The 12,463-nt window shown below is 46.0% G+C and overlaps 1 protein-coding gene across 9 annotated transcripts in view; it reads left to right on the top strand.

Annotated features, from left to right (window-relative positions):
- Positions 1-12,463, top strand: part of LOC116938836 (disabled homolog 1-like) — a 36,515-nt gene that overhangs the window by 17,903 nt on the left and 6,149 nt on the right. For 6 of the 9 annotated variants that reach the window (XM_032946586.2, XM_032946542.2, XM_032946552.2 and 3 more), the window contains 8 exons: positions 1,455-1,553; positions 3,639-3,770; positions 4,246-4,428; positions 5,701-5,739; positions 6,632-6,679; positions 10,973-11,032; positions 11,637-11,687; positions 12,054-12,116. In XM_032946586.2, the coding sequence (XP_032802477.1) occupies positions 1,455-1,553; positions 3,639-3,770; positions 4,246-4,428; positions 5,701-5,739; positions 6,632-6,679; positions 10,973-11,032; positions 11,637-11,687; positions 12,054-12,116 (675 nt within the window). The remainder of the gene's footprint in view (positions 1-1,454; positions 1,554-3,638; positions 3,771-4,245; positions 4,429-5,700; positions 5,740-6,631; positions 6,680-10,972; positions 11,033-11,636; positions 11,688-12,053; positions 12,117-12,463) is intronic. The other 3 variants (XM_076066267.1, XM_076066273.1, XM_076066268.1) reach the window with 3 other exon arrangements.

The following is a 12,463-nucleotide window of genomic DNA, read 5'->3' as shown; positions in this document are numbered from 1 at the left end:
CCACAAACAACTTCATATGCGGGCTAACAGATTAGGCATGTAACAACGCATCAATTTGTCAATTAACATTAATTATTAAGCTCGGATACAATATGTGTAGGAATCGGTTATTTAAAATGTATGCAAAATGTTTGCAAATTATATGCTGATGTTACATTTAGGTTAGAGGCAAGGACAAACTTTAATAAGCGAGAAAATAACAGAAACGATTACCACAAGAGAGACGTTTAAAAACGAGACGTGACAGAATCGATTCTTGAATGGAATTGCAATCGCCCTCCCCCAATCACAACAATTCATCATACCACCAGAGAGGTGAATTGGCACGTGCCTAATATCCAAAACACCTGCGTATCCACGACACAGCTGCATCTTCACAACCCTCCAGATCCACGAAGCCATAAAGTTAAATTTCCCATTTAATTATCACACTTTACCTCTCCTCAATCAACTTCACTCGCTTTCCGTTTACTGCACCGTTGTCTTTTCAAATACCTAACACTCTTTAAATCTCTCCATGGCCTTTTATCCTACCTTATCTTGCCTCTCTCATCTATTTTTATGTCCCCCCCCCTCGTGCTCTTCGTTCACAATCTTCTATCTGTCTCTCTCTGTCGCTCCTTCTCTCTATGCCCAATCTCGTTTTCGATCTTCCTCCCTCCTTGCATCCCTCCACTTCAATAAACTTTCCTTGCACATTAAGCAGGCCCCCTCCTTAACCTCCTTTCGTTCCTCTCTTAAAACTCACCTCTTCTCCATTGCCCATTCCATTCCTCCTCCTTCCTCTCGTCCCTCCACTCCATCCCGTTGCTCCCCTGCTCGTCCGTGACCCCATATGCCCTTGTTACGGTCACTCTTTCGTTGGCTAGTTTGCACGCTTTTGCCATTTAAATCGCCCTGCTTTTGTACCACTTTTAAACTACGTAAAGTGCCTTGCGTTAAGGCACTCTGTAAATATCTGCGCACCTGGTTATCCGCACAACACTCAATCCTTATACCAGATATACCCAAACAGAGTCATATCTGCTTGAAAAGTACGAACCGTGTATAATTTATTTAAGTTTAAAGCCAAATTCAACCTATAAGACAAGCAGCCCTTGTAGATGCATACCCAGGCTGTATGTATGCCCCAAGCTGTCTGACACGAGCTTGAAGCTTCATTTATGAGATAAAGAAGTTAAATTGGTTTTCAGACGCACCAGTGTAGTATTCCAAGTGACATTACTACAGTGCTATCTGGTGTTTTTTTCCATTAAGGAAACCTCAAACCCATGTCAAACAGCCCAGGACACAACCAGCCATATGCGGCTACTAGAGAAGACCTCGGTTTTTATTTGGTTGAGTCTTCCTTTAAATAGAGAGACCAGGCTAAATGTGTGGTTAAATAACGGAGACGGGGCTGCGTGTGTGGTTGAATAACGGAGGCTGCTTGGTGGCTGTGGTTGTTGCTGCAGGGAATGGCTGCAGTAGCGAGGGCCCATGGGCAACACAAGCCGAGGATCATTGTGTCCGTCTCCTTCTCCGGAATCCGGATTTACGACGAGCGGTGTGGAGTGAGTAGCCATCACCATCATCAGCAGCAACGGTAGTATCATCATCTTTGGCAGCTGAATCAGTAGCATCATCATCATCAGCAGCAGTACTGGTATTATTTGCAACTGCAGATTCCATCTGTATCATCAACATCATTATCAGTTGCATTATCATTGTAGATATTATACAGTGCGTTATTGTTCACTGCACATACATGTATGTATGTATGCGTTATCGCTGTAGTTAACGCTGCTGTACGATGAACCCCTGGCCTTAGTTCGATTCCTAGCCACGGCTAACGTCAGTAGTTAGTTATTTAAAAACCGACCCCAGGCCTTGTAATGCTACCTGGTGTGGTGAGTAAACATCAGCACCAGGAAGACAAAGAAAGCCAGGCATGGTGTTGGCCACATTACCCCCTCATGTGATATGCAGGCCTTAAGAGCTCCTTGCTAACAGCACTTGCCACAACGGTCTGCTATGTATGTGTAGTGACATGGAATTGATCACTACGTAGCATAGCGCTTGTTGCTGGCAGAGAAGGGGATCTGCAGTTGCAGCAGCCCTGTCTGACAGCAGGTCACGTGATAGACCAGAGAGAGGAATGTAGGGGAAAGGTTACAGAGGGGGCACGTGAGGGAAGCCCGGGAACCCACTAGTAGGTTCTAGAAGGGGGGCGTGGTAGGGGCGGAGCGAGGCCATGCTGGGAGGATAAAAGGGGACCCCGAGCAAAGGCTCCGGGCTGTTGGCTGGAGTGGGATCCCCTCGCTGTGCTGCTGCTGGAGTCTTTGCCGCCATCTACGTCTTCACCATCTCGGCGTCGTCAGTCGGGCAGTCTGCCAGCTGTCCTGACTGGGAGCTATAGTTACTAAGTGTGAACTGTTAAGGATGTTAATAAACAGAGTGCCTCTTACTCTTAGTATCTCTGAGTCAATCACTACATATGTATGGTATATGCAAGCAAATCCTCCTTCAGATTAATGGTCACAATGAATGAGGCAGTACGCATGAGACAGAGAGTACATATAAGGCAGAGAAAGGAAAACAGTGGCATAAATAACAAAGGTGATGTGATTCGGCTTATTTATCCAGATGGGAATCTTTGGTTGTGTGTGTAGTTTTTTCCCATTATTAAAAACTTTTGGAAGATTCCACTTTAAGGAAGATGCAGCCCAAACAGCAAGTGGCTCTTGGAGGAACTTTAGATATTCCTGCATGTCACGAGTTTTAAACTTCATTCATGATAAATGGGGCTTCAAAGTTAACATCAAGAAAAGTAACACAAAATAATCCAGTAAGTCTGCTTGGGCAGGACACGTGGCGATAAGGGATCATGGCCCATGGTCTATACGAATAGCTGAGTGGCAGCCAAAGGGAGGGAACACCTGAGAGGGACATTGCCCCATCCACTGCGCAGATGGGGCAATGACATCAGCTCGTGCGCAGGTGCTAGATGGATTGTCGTATTGAAAGATGCATAAAGGTATCTATTTAGCGTTTGGACATCTTAACACCTGTTTTATTTCCAGAAAGGGTAAAACCTATTCTTATTTGTCATACTTTATTACTGGCAAAAGGTGTCCCATGATGCAGCTGCTCACCCCGAGCTATAAATGCTCTGATACGTGTGGCGTCGTCTTTCTACTGTCTGCTTTCTGGCGTTCTCTGGTCTGACACTGTTGAAACTAGGCCATAAAGAAGGCTCTCTTTGGTGTCGGTCAATCCATTTCAAAGACAATGCATATATTATCAGAGCATGTTTGTTTCCATCTTCACCACAAATACGTGTGGTTTATGCAGATTTTATTCCTTGCCAACGGTATATATTTGGTGTTTGAGCCTGTTTTTTTGCTAGAAAGAGTAAAACCTATTATTATTGTTCATATTTTGATACTGGAAAAGGGTCCCATGATAAGATGGTTAGAGATCGTGGCAGCTTGGTTAAATAATGGCTGATGGTGTTGATGATGATTGACATCACTTTTACGTTCTAATACGGCCATGCAGTGACATTACACCACTCCAGAAAGTCAATGGAAAGTCGTTTTTTTCTCAAGGAAGCCTCAACTTTGTACTTTGACTGAATCAGACTCTTGTGCTTGCAGGTCCTACAACACGAGCACCCCGTGCACAAGGTGTCATTCATCGCACGCGACGTCAGCGACCACAGAGCGTTTGGTTTTGTGTGCGGCACGGAGGGGGATCACCGGTTCTACGCCGTGAAGACGGCGCACGCTGTGAGACACGGGGACACACGGGGGATGAGGGGGACACGCTGTGAGACACAGGGTCACGTTTTGGATTAGGGGGACACAGAAGCAGAAAGACACAGACATGGTGACCCGGGCAGAGGGTTGCCGTGTTTGGGCAGAGACGCATTCACTGCTCATCAGCATCAACTGTATCAGTATCATATCCTTAGCAGCATCATCATTATTATCATGATTAACCGCAGCAGCAAGAGTAAACGTCATCATCGTCATCTTAGAGGGGCAGCCATTACTGTGTATCCTGAGACATGGGGGAAATGGTGATACTGAAAGAGATACAGATAGATAGGGAACACTCAATATCAGCACCATCATAAGCAACATCGTGATTATCAACATCACCATCAGTCCTTGTTGCTCCATGGTAACTGGTACCGCTATTTGTTTCCCTCACATCCCAACGCTTCCTCCTACGGTCAACCCTCTCCTCCCCCGTCTTCAGGCCGAGGGTCTAGTGATGGACCTTCGCAACCTCTTCCAGCTCATCTTCACCCTTCGTGAACGTGAGCAAAAGCAGCAGCAGCAGAAGCAGCGTCCGCAGCAACCAGAGCAGCAGCAGCAGCAGGAAGGCACGGACAAAGAGCAGAGCAAGGATAAGCAGGTCGATTCGTGCGCCCTTTACCAGGTTATGGAGCTTCACTTGCCTGAGCTTTTTTCCCCTCTCGCACACATGGTGTCTCTTGATGGATGTTTCCTCATTCTTGCTGAGGGTTTTCTCCAGGGTTCAGTCTGCCAGTCAAGTTTTCCCAGATTATAAAAAAAAATACTCTGAGAAGAAATTGCACTGCCGACGCAAGCGGGTTGAGATGCGTTATCCTCTCCAATTGTGAGTGTTCTCTGGGATTTCAGAGATATCCTCTTGATAAAAGAAGACCGAATACACAAAAACAGCTCGTCTTCACATTCCCGAAAGTCAATATAGTGTGTTTTTTCTAATTAGCTAAGCTTTAAACACATGCCAGACAGTCTGGCACACACGGCCCAGACATGCAGCTGCTAGAAATGACCTGGGTATTTTTAAACTTTCCAACTAAGTTTGAAAGCATTTATACATTTTCCCTGGTCCGTCAGTATATCCCAAATAGGGGTGTACGATAACTCTCTTGAAGATTATCCAATAGTAGTCAACAAAGTTTGTTGCTAATAGGGACTTAGTACCAGAAAGAAAACTGACCAAATTGATGAAAAAGTTTGGACGCTAAAACCAGTGTTGTGGCATAATGACCGAGGCATGCATGACCTCCCCCCCTACACCTCCCGATGACATCGTTATGCGTGATGTCATATCGTAATATCACATCGTGTCATTGCGCGGCTTGAAACGTAACGTCATTGTCACTAATTAAACACTTCACTCGCAGACAAACACATGTTGGAAAGAGTTACAGAAGCGATGCATAAGCGTGACTTCTCATCTTCGTTTAGGTTGCGTGTTTCTTTAATTCACGTGTACAGGTATAGATTTTCAGCAGGCTCGTGCCGTATCTCTGCGAGCTCTCTGATTGTTTTTTTTTCTTGGGCCTACCCTTTCTGTTTCTCTGCCTTCTGGTTCGTTTTCGTACCTGTTGGCCTCTCCTTCCTGAATCATTTGCTCCTCCTTGCCGCTCCCTTGCTTCTGAATCTTTCCACTCGCTCCTCTTGCCTCTCTCATCTCCCTCTTCCTTCATTTTGCTCTCTGCTGTTTCCCCATGGTCCCCCACACTCCCCATTGCCTTCTCACACTTGTCTACGATGCCTTTTTGCATCCCAATCTCCCCCTTGCTACTGTTTTCTCCCTCTCACTTCCTCTGGATTCCCCTTGCTATACCATACTCCCCTTTGTTGCTCTCGCTCCCCTATCCCTCCTTGTGCTTCTCTTTGCTTCCCCTTGCTTCCCTCATGCCTGCGCCCTTGGCAGACGATACCTGACGACGACACAGACGACCCAGTCTACCAGGTAACGAATTGTCTATCTGGTGCATGCAGGGGTTCATAATGGCTGTTTCAGAGACACAGAACCAGCACCTCTGAGAACCTTGAGTCGATGAATGGGTCTGGGGGACTGTTTCTCAGGGGCCTCATAATGGCCATCATGGGAAAATATTTTCGAATTTTTCGGAAATCATTATGGATGTGCGTTATGTCAGTGTTGTGTCATGAACCATTCTTGATCTACTTCTAGGCTAATCCAATCTATGCCCATTGATGTACACGTAACCCTAAGTGCATTGCCTCTTTTTCAAGATTGCATCTTTTTTCTACTCCAATACTGCGTTGCTTTTTTCCCACAATGTATTGCTAACCTCCCAGAATGCAGTTCGTTATTTCAATTCCCAGAGTCCATTGCTGTCCTGTGTACTACATTGCTTTATTCCTAGTATGCATTGAGGGGCTGTTGCTGCCCTCTCACGATGCATGGCTTCATTCTTAAGCCATTTCAATTTTTCTACTTTAGATTCCATTGCATTAGCCTTAATGGATTCCTAGAATTCATTGCTGAGCATCCTAAGGTTGATTGTTTTTATAAAAATACTAGAATGCATTTGAGGAGCCTATCTGTGCTTCCAAATTGCACTGCTGGGCTCTGGCTTCTCAGAAATAATTTTTCCTCTTCAGAATCCATCATATTTATCGTGGGATGCATTGCAGGTATCCCATGATGCATTGTTAAGGATGCGTCACATATCTCCCAGCATGCATTGTATGTACCCCAGGATGCATTGCTGGCTACCACAATGAATTAACTCTTCCCCAGGATACAGGTCACTGCTGTTTATTCTACAGAATTCTCTTTACTGGTGATTTCTTATTCAATGTCTCTCTTCTCTTGTGACTCACGCTGGACTCAGTACATTATGTTTGAGCCCAGTCCGGACTCTGAGGAGTCCATCTACCAGGTGAGGTCCCAACCCTCGAGGCCCTGGGTTTGAACCCTGGGTATGGGTGTCTTTTTTGGTCTGATGTGGGGTTCATAATGGCTGCGTTGTGTTTATGTCTATGCAGGAGAAACAAATATCCTCGATTCAGTATGTATGCATTTATATTGAACTTATTTCGCACCGTACGTAGCCAACCGTGCAAATCGTACGTCCTTCGTCTAGATATCCTTATTTGTCAGAGCATTTATAATATCCATTCATAATGGCTGTGTCATGTTCATAGTGATGGTATCATCGACCCTGAACCAGTACCACTAATGTCTTGGGTTCAGGCCCTTAGTCCCAGTATCTTTCTCTCAGGAAGATCATAATGGTAATGTCAGACATATAGAACCAGCACTGATGAGGTTCTAGGTTTAAGCTCTGGGACTAGGTGCATACAGCCATACATAGTGCCATGGTCACACACACCCACACGCAAATCACTCAAACACATACAGACACGCTTACACACACATCCCTCTCACACACATGATTTTCACACATACAGCCACACTTACACACACATTAATCATATATACAAAGGCAAAGATCCCCCCGTATAGCCTGAACAGACTGTTTAGGCAAGTGTTGTAAGCTAGCACACGAGGGGGAGGGTGGCCAACACCACACCGGACCACCTTTGACTCCCCGGTGGTAATGTTTACATACCACACCAGGTACTTATTTGAGGCTGAATGGACCTAGGGGAGGTCCATAAACAGTTTAGAGAATCGTCACTGGTGTTGGCCAGGAGCGGGAATCGAACTCAGGTCGCCGGGTTCATAGCGCAACACAATAACTGCTACACTACCGCTCCCCACTCTTACACACACATCACTCACAGAATTACAGCCATGCTCACACACACATCACTCCCACACACATAGCTATGGTCACACAGACACGGCAGTGTCTCACACATCAGTCACACACATCACCCCCACACACATAGCCATGTTCACACACACATTAGTCTCTCACACAGGCTCGTAATTACCCCCCACCGCCCTCCCTGCTGGTGCCATGTGGCATGCGAGTCTCACCAGCTGATGCTCTTGACCACGATTGTGCCCCTTGGCCACAGTTGACTAATTTGTTAAAATCCACAAACCTTAGCAACTCCAGACAGGGCTTCTACATTTTTTTGAGTCACAATTCAGAAGTGAATTCAAAATTTTTATTTTGATACTCTTCACTTGTGTGATAATATTGTATCTACGTTACATTTGGCAAGTCCTCCATACCAATCAGCCTTCATTAAGCCTGAAGATTAGTTAAAAGAAAATATAAGTGTAGTGGATTCAACTGAGTCGCAGACGTACTCTTTGGAGGCAACACATATTTATTAACACCAACACATAACACAAAGGGGTTACTGCCCCTTTACCAGATGACCTATGGTGGTGGACCACCAGGTTAACTACGCTAGTTACTGGGAGTAGCTACAATGGACAGGACCCTAGCTGGGGTCCTCGTCCACGTGTTGGTGACTTCTTCTTGGACGTAGATCGTAGATCTTCAGATGACAACAGCAACACTGAACCCCGGCCCTTGTGGGGACCCAGTTTGAAAGCTGCTGGGTCGTGGCTGGCCCCGCCCTTGGCCACGACCACCTTCGAGAAACCTCTTGTCGTTTCTCAACCCTTCCCGTAGGATCTCACCCTGACACGTGACCACCCCCTAGCCCCCACCTGGGGCCCCTTGTGTAGATCTTATTGGTCACGTGCCTTCCAGGGTCAACCAGAGTGCTAAGGCCCAGGGTAACCTCATCCCATGGCTGACACTCTCACACTCCCTCCTGTAGGAGTCAGCACTGCACGCCACGCGTGGTGCCACTGCGCTATCCCAGCGCTCACCGAGCCCCCTCTAGGGCTGGTACTACACCCACCTATGGGGTGTCCACGCTGACAATGCATAGCACGCCGTGCCTCGCTAGGGCCGGCACCACACAGTGATATCCGCGATGTCACTACATAAGCCAAACTCCATTCTCTTTTCACATGGTCTAACACCGTTTGCAACGAAGCTCAAAAGAAAGCTGTCTCTGGTTTGGACCAATCAGTTTCAAGGAGTGTTTTTTGTTTGCGTTCTGACCACAAGCATTGTGGTTAATGCCGACATGATTCCTTGTAAAAGGTTTCAGGTTGGTGTTTTAACATCTTAACACCTGTTTTGTTGCCAGATAAAAGGGGAAAACCCTATGATCATATTTTGCTACTGGCAAAGGAGGTCCCATGATGTAGATGCTCACCCTGAGCTCTCATTACTCTGATTGTGCATTGTCTTTGGGCTGTGTATGCCTTTTGGTGTCCTCTGGTCTAGCACTGTTTGAGACGAGGCTGAAAAGAAAGCTGTCTATGGTGTGGACCAATCAGTATCAAGGACAATGCATCATATACTATAAGAGTATGTTTTTTATATTCTTGGTTCTTTCGGTAAAGTCACGTAGAAGGGAAACAAATCATATTTTGCTACTGGCAAAGGAGGTCCCATGATGTAACAGTCTGTTACTCATTAGCTTCTATTAGGTACCTATTCATGTCAATTTAAACACTGGTCATCAGTGGTGAGTGATATCTGACTGAATCCTCCACACATCCTCCATAAACTTGGATTGGTCAGTGTGGTGAAATATGATGAAAACTCTTCCCATGAACAGGACGGCATGGAGAGGCTTTCATGCGACAGTGGATTTGTAGTGGATTCAGCTGAGTTGCAGGCGTACGGGCAACACATTTATTGATACCAACACAAACGGGTAACTGCCACTTTACCAGATAACAATCTATGGTGGTGGACCACCAGGCTAACTACACTAATTACACCGTAACTAGCTACGTGATCACCAGGCTAACTACGCTAATTACACTAGGAGTAGCTACAACGGACCAGACCCCGGCTTGGGTCCCGGTCCACGTGTTGGTGACTCTTCTCGGACGTAGAACATAGATCTTCAGGATAACAACAGCAACGCTGAACCACGGTCCCTCTCGGGACCCGGTTTATATCCTCACTGGTCGTGGCTGGCTCCGCCCTTGGCCACGACCACCTTCTAGAACCCTCTAGCAAGATCTCACCCCGACACGTGACCACCCCAAGCCCCCACTTGGGGCCCCTGTATAGATCTTACCCGTCACGTGCCTTCCAGGGTCAACTAGAGTGCCATGGCCTTTATTAACCCCATTTATGGCCGGCACCCTCACACCCCCTCCTATAGGGGCCAGCACTGCACGCCGAGCGCGGTGCCACTCAGCGCTCTCTATCAGCGCTCACCGAGCCCCTCTAGAGCTGGTACTACACCCACATGTACGGGGTGTCCGCGATGGCAATACATCGCACGCCGTGCCTCGCTAGAGCCGGCATTACCCAGTGACATCCACGATGTCGCTACACACGTGATGTCCGCGATGTGAGTGCATTCGCAGTGGAATGATGCTTTGCCGTTTCTATTAGTCGAGTTTACAAAACACGCATCAAATCGTATGTGTGCAAGAATCTCTATGTTTTAACATTACATATTGTATGGTATGGATTTACGTCACTTTTGTACCCATTTGAGGTACTACAGTTTACGGCAATGTGATTTTTAAAATGTATTCTTGAACCAAATAGTGACACTGTATTGCGATTATTGATTCAATCGCCGAGGGCGACTCGGGAGTCCGTGCATCATTCCATTGCGAGCATTCATAACTACGCTGCCACTTTTAATAACCCACTCTTTATCTCAACCGCTATAATCTTATGGACAATTTTCTAATTGCGTTAAAGCCCCTTGGAATAAGGCGCTATATAAATCTCAGGTAAGAATAATGGGTTTTTTAATGTTTTTCAAGCCTGCATTTAAACACGACAGTCATTTAGCTGTAAGATTTTATTTCACCGTAATTTTGAATCAGGCAGAGGACCATCAAAATAATGTCTTTATGTAGCATCGAAAGGACACCACATTGCTGTACGCTGTACAGAAACAGTTGGTATATCTAAGGTTGACCGGGGACTTATATCATCTTGTTTATTTTTTTGTAAATGCGCCTCACATTTATTTGGCTGTGCTTTGAATTCACATGTTTTTCCTCATTGTCTCAATGGGTTCTTACCTGGTTGTAAACGACTTGATTACTGTAATGGCAATGTCATGTTCGTAATGGCCGATCCTTGTCAGCATAGCGGTGTGTGTGTGATTGTAATGATTTGTAAGTAAGTGATTGAATATCATTTGCTCTCATTAGTTACCATGGTAACCACTCTTATGTGCCTTATTAACAGGTGCCATCAAGTCAGCTGAAGGATGGAGTGTACGACATCCCAATCTACAAAGCCTCTGAGGTGAGAGGTTCATAATGGCCGTGTCAGAGAGGCTGAGCCAGCACTTTTGTGATCCTAAGTTCGAGCCCTAGGTCTTAGTGTGTCTGTGTTTCTGGGGAGTTCATAATGATTCTGTCAGAGATACTAAGCCAGGAGAATGGGAATTTTGGGTTGAAGGCTCGGGTCCTGGGACAGGGTTTCTCTCTCTGTCTTAGGGTGTTCATAATTACCACGTTCATTTCATAATGATACATCTAGATTCCTAATAGCCACGTCCGAGACACACCGAGATGGTATCATCACTTAGAACCTTGCTTCAGGCCTTGGGTCTGGGCATCTCTTTCTCTGTCGCAGGAGGTTCATCATATTGGCCAAGGTCGGGTTCATAATGGTTGGCGTCATTGACTGCCTAAGATACACTGAGCTGCCACTGCTAAGCTCTCAAGTTTGAATCCAGGTTCCAGCCTCCCTTGTCTAAACCAGTTCTCAGCCACCTTAGATGAAACCAGGTTCCCTTGTGTTGTGAGTTTGACGGCATAGGATAACAAAGCAGTGACGGAAGTGTTGTGGAATCAACGGCTGTGCCCATGATGTTGTCTTGATCTTGATGTCTCTTTTTTGTCAGAATGGAAGCTCTCTGTTAGAACTAGAAGCCCAAATGGATAGAATGCTGTTGGTAAGTTTACTTGTGACAGTATTCTAATCAGAGATACTATGCCTCATTGTGTATGTGTTACGTGTATATGTTTATTACATACGTACTGTGTGTAAGCATGTATATGTATAGGCAGAGGTGGCACATTGCTTCCCACCAGCCACAACACCAGTGGCAAGTGCTTCAGAGAATGCCGTGGGCCTCCCGTGGGTGAACATAGCCATAAATTATGAACTGGCACAAGTGTGAACATAAGTGCTGGGATACAAAAGTAGCCCGGTCGTGGTGCTTGCCACACACGTCGCAGCTTTTATAAGTGCTTGCTAACATTGCTTGCTCCTACAGCCTACAGGGCTAAATGGGGGATATTTGTTTTTTCTGTTTCAGGACTCTTCTCAGTTTGGTTTATTTGGAGACATCACTACACCACCGGACATCACCTCCCCTCCCGTGAGTATATGCAAGCTAACTATTTCAGTCTGCTAGTGAGCCTCAAGCGAGAAGGTGCGAGCCCTGGGGGTGCGTGTGAACACCTTTGCAAATGAGATATTCCATCTCAAGAGATTATTCTGGTAAAACATTCCAATAAATAGGTAAAATAGTGTCTCTCTGAAGAGGCTCTTGGAGACACCGAGCCAGCACAGTTGAATTCCTGGGTTCTATCATTGGTTCTGGACGTGTCTCTCAAGAGGTGTTTAATGACGGTCAGAGACATCGAGCCAGCACTGTTGACATCCTGGATTCAAACCCTGGTATGGAGTGTCTTTGTTTCATATGGATAATATTGGTCGCAAAAG

Source organism: Petromyzon marinus, chromosome 1, assembly GCF_048934315.1.
Source record: "Petromyzon marinus isolate PM22_M1 ecotype Great Lakes invasive population chromosome 1, UKy_Petmar_22M1.pri1.0, whole genome shotgun sequence".
NCBI classification, from domain to species: Eukaryota; Metazoa; Chordata; class Hyperoartia; order Petromyzontiformes; family Petromyzontidae; genus Petromyzon; species Petromyzon marinus.
The sequence above is the reverse complement of the archived record's forward strand: the minus strand, read 5'-3'. Positions and strand labels throughout refer to the sequence as shown.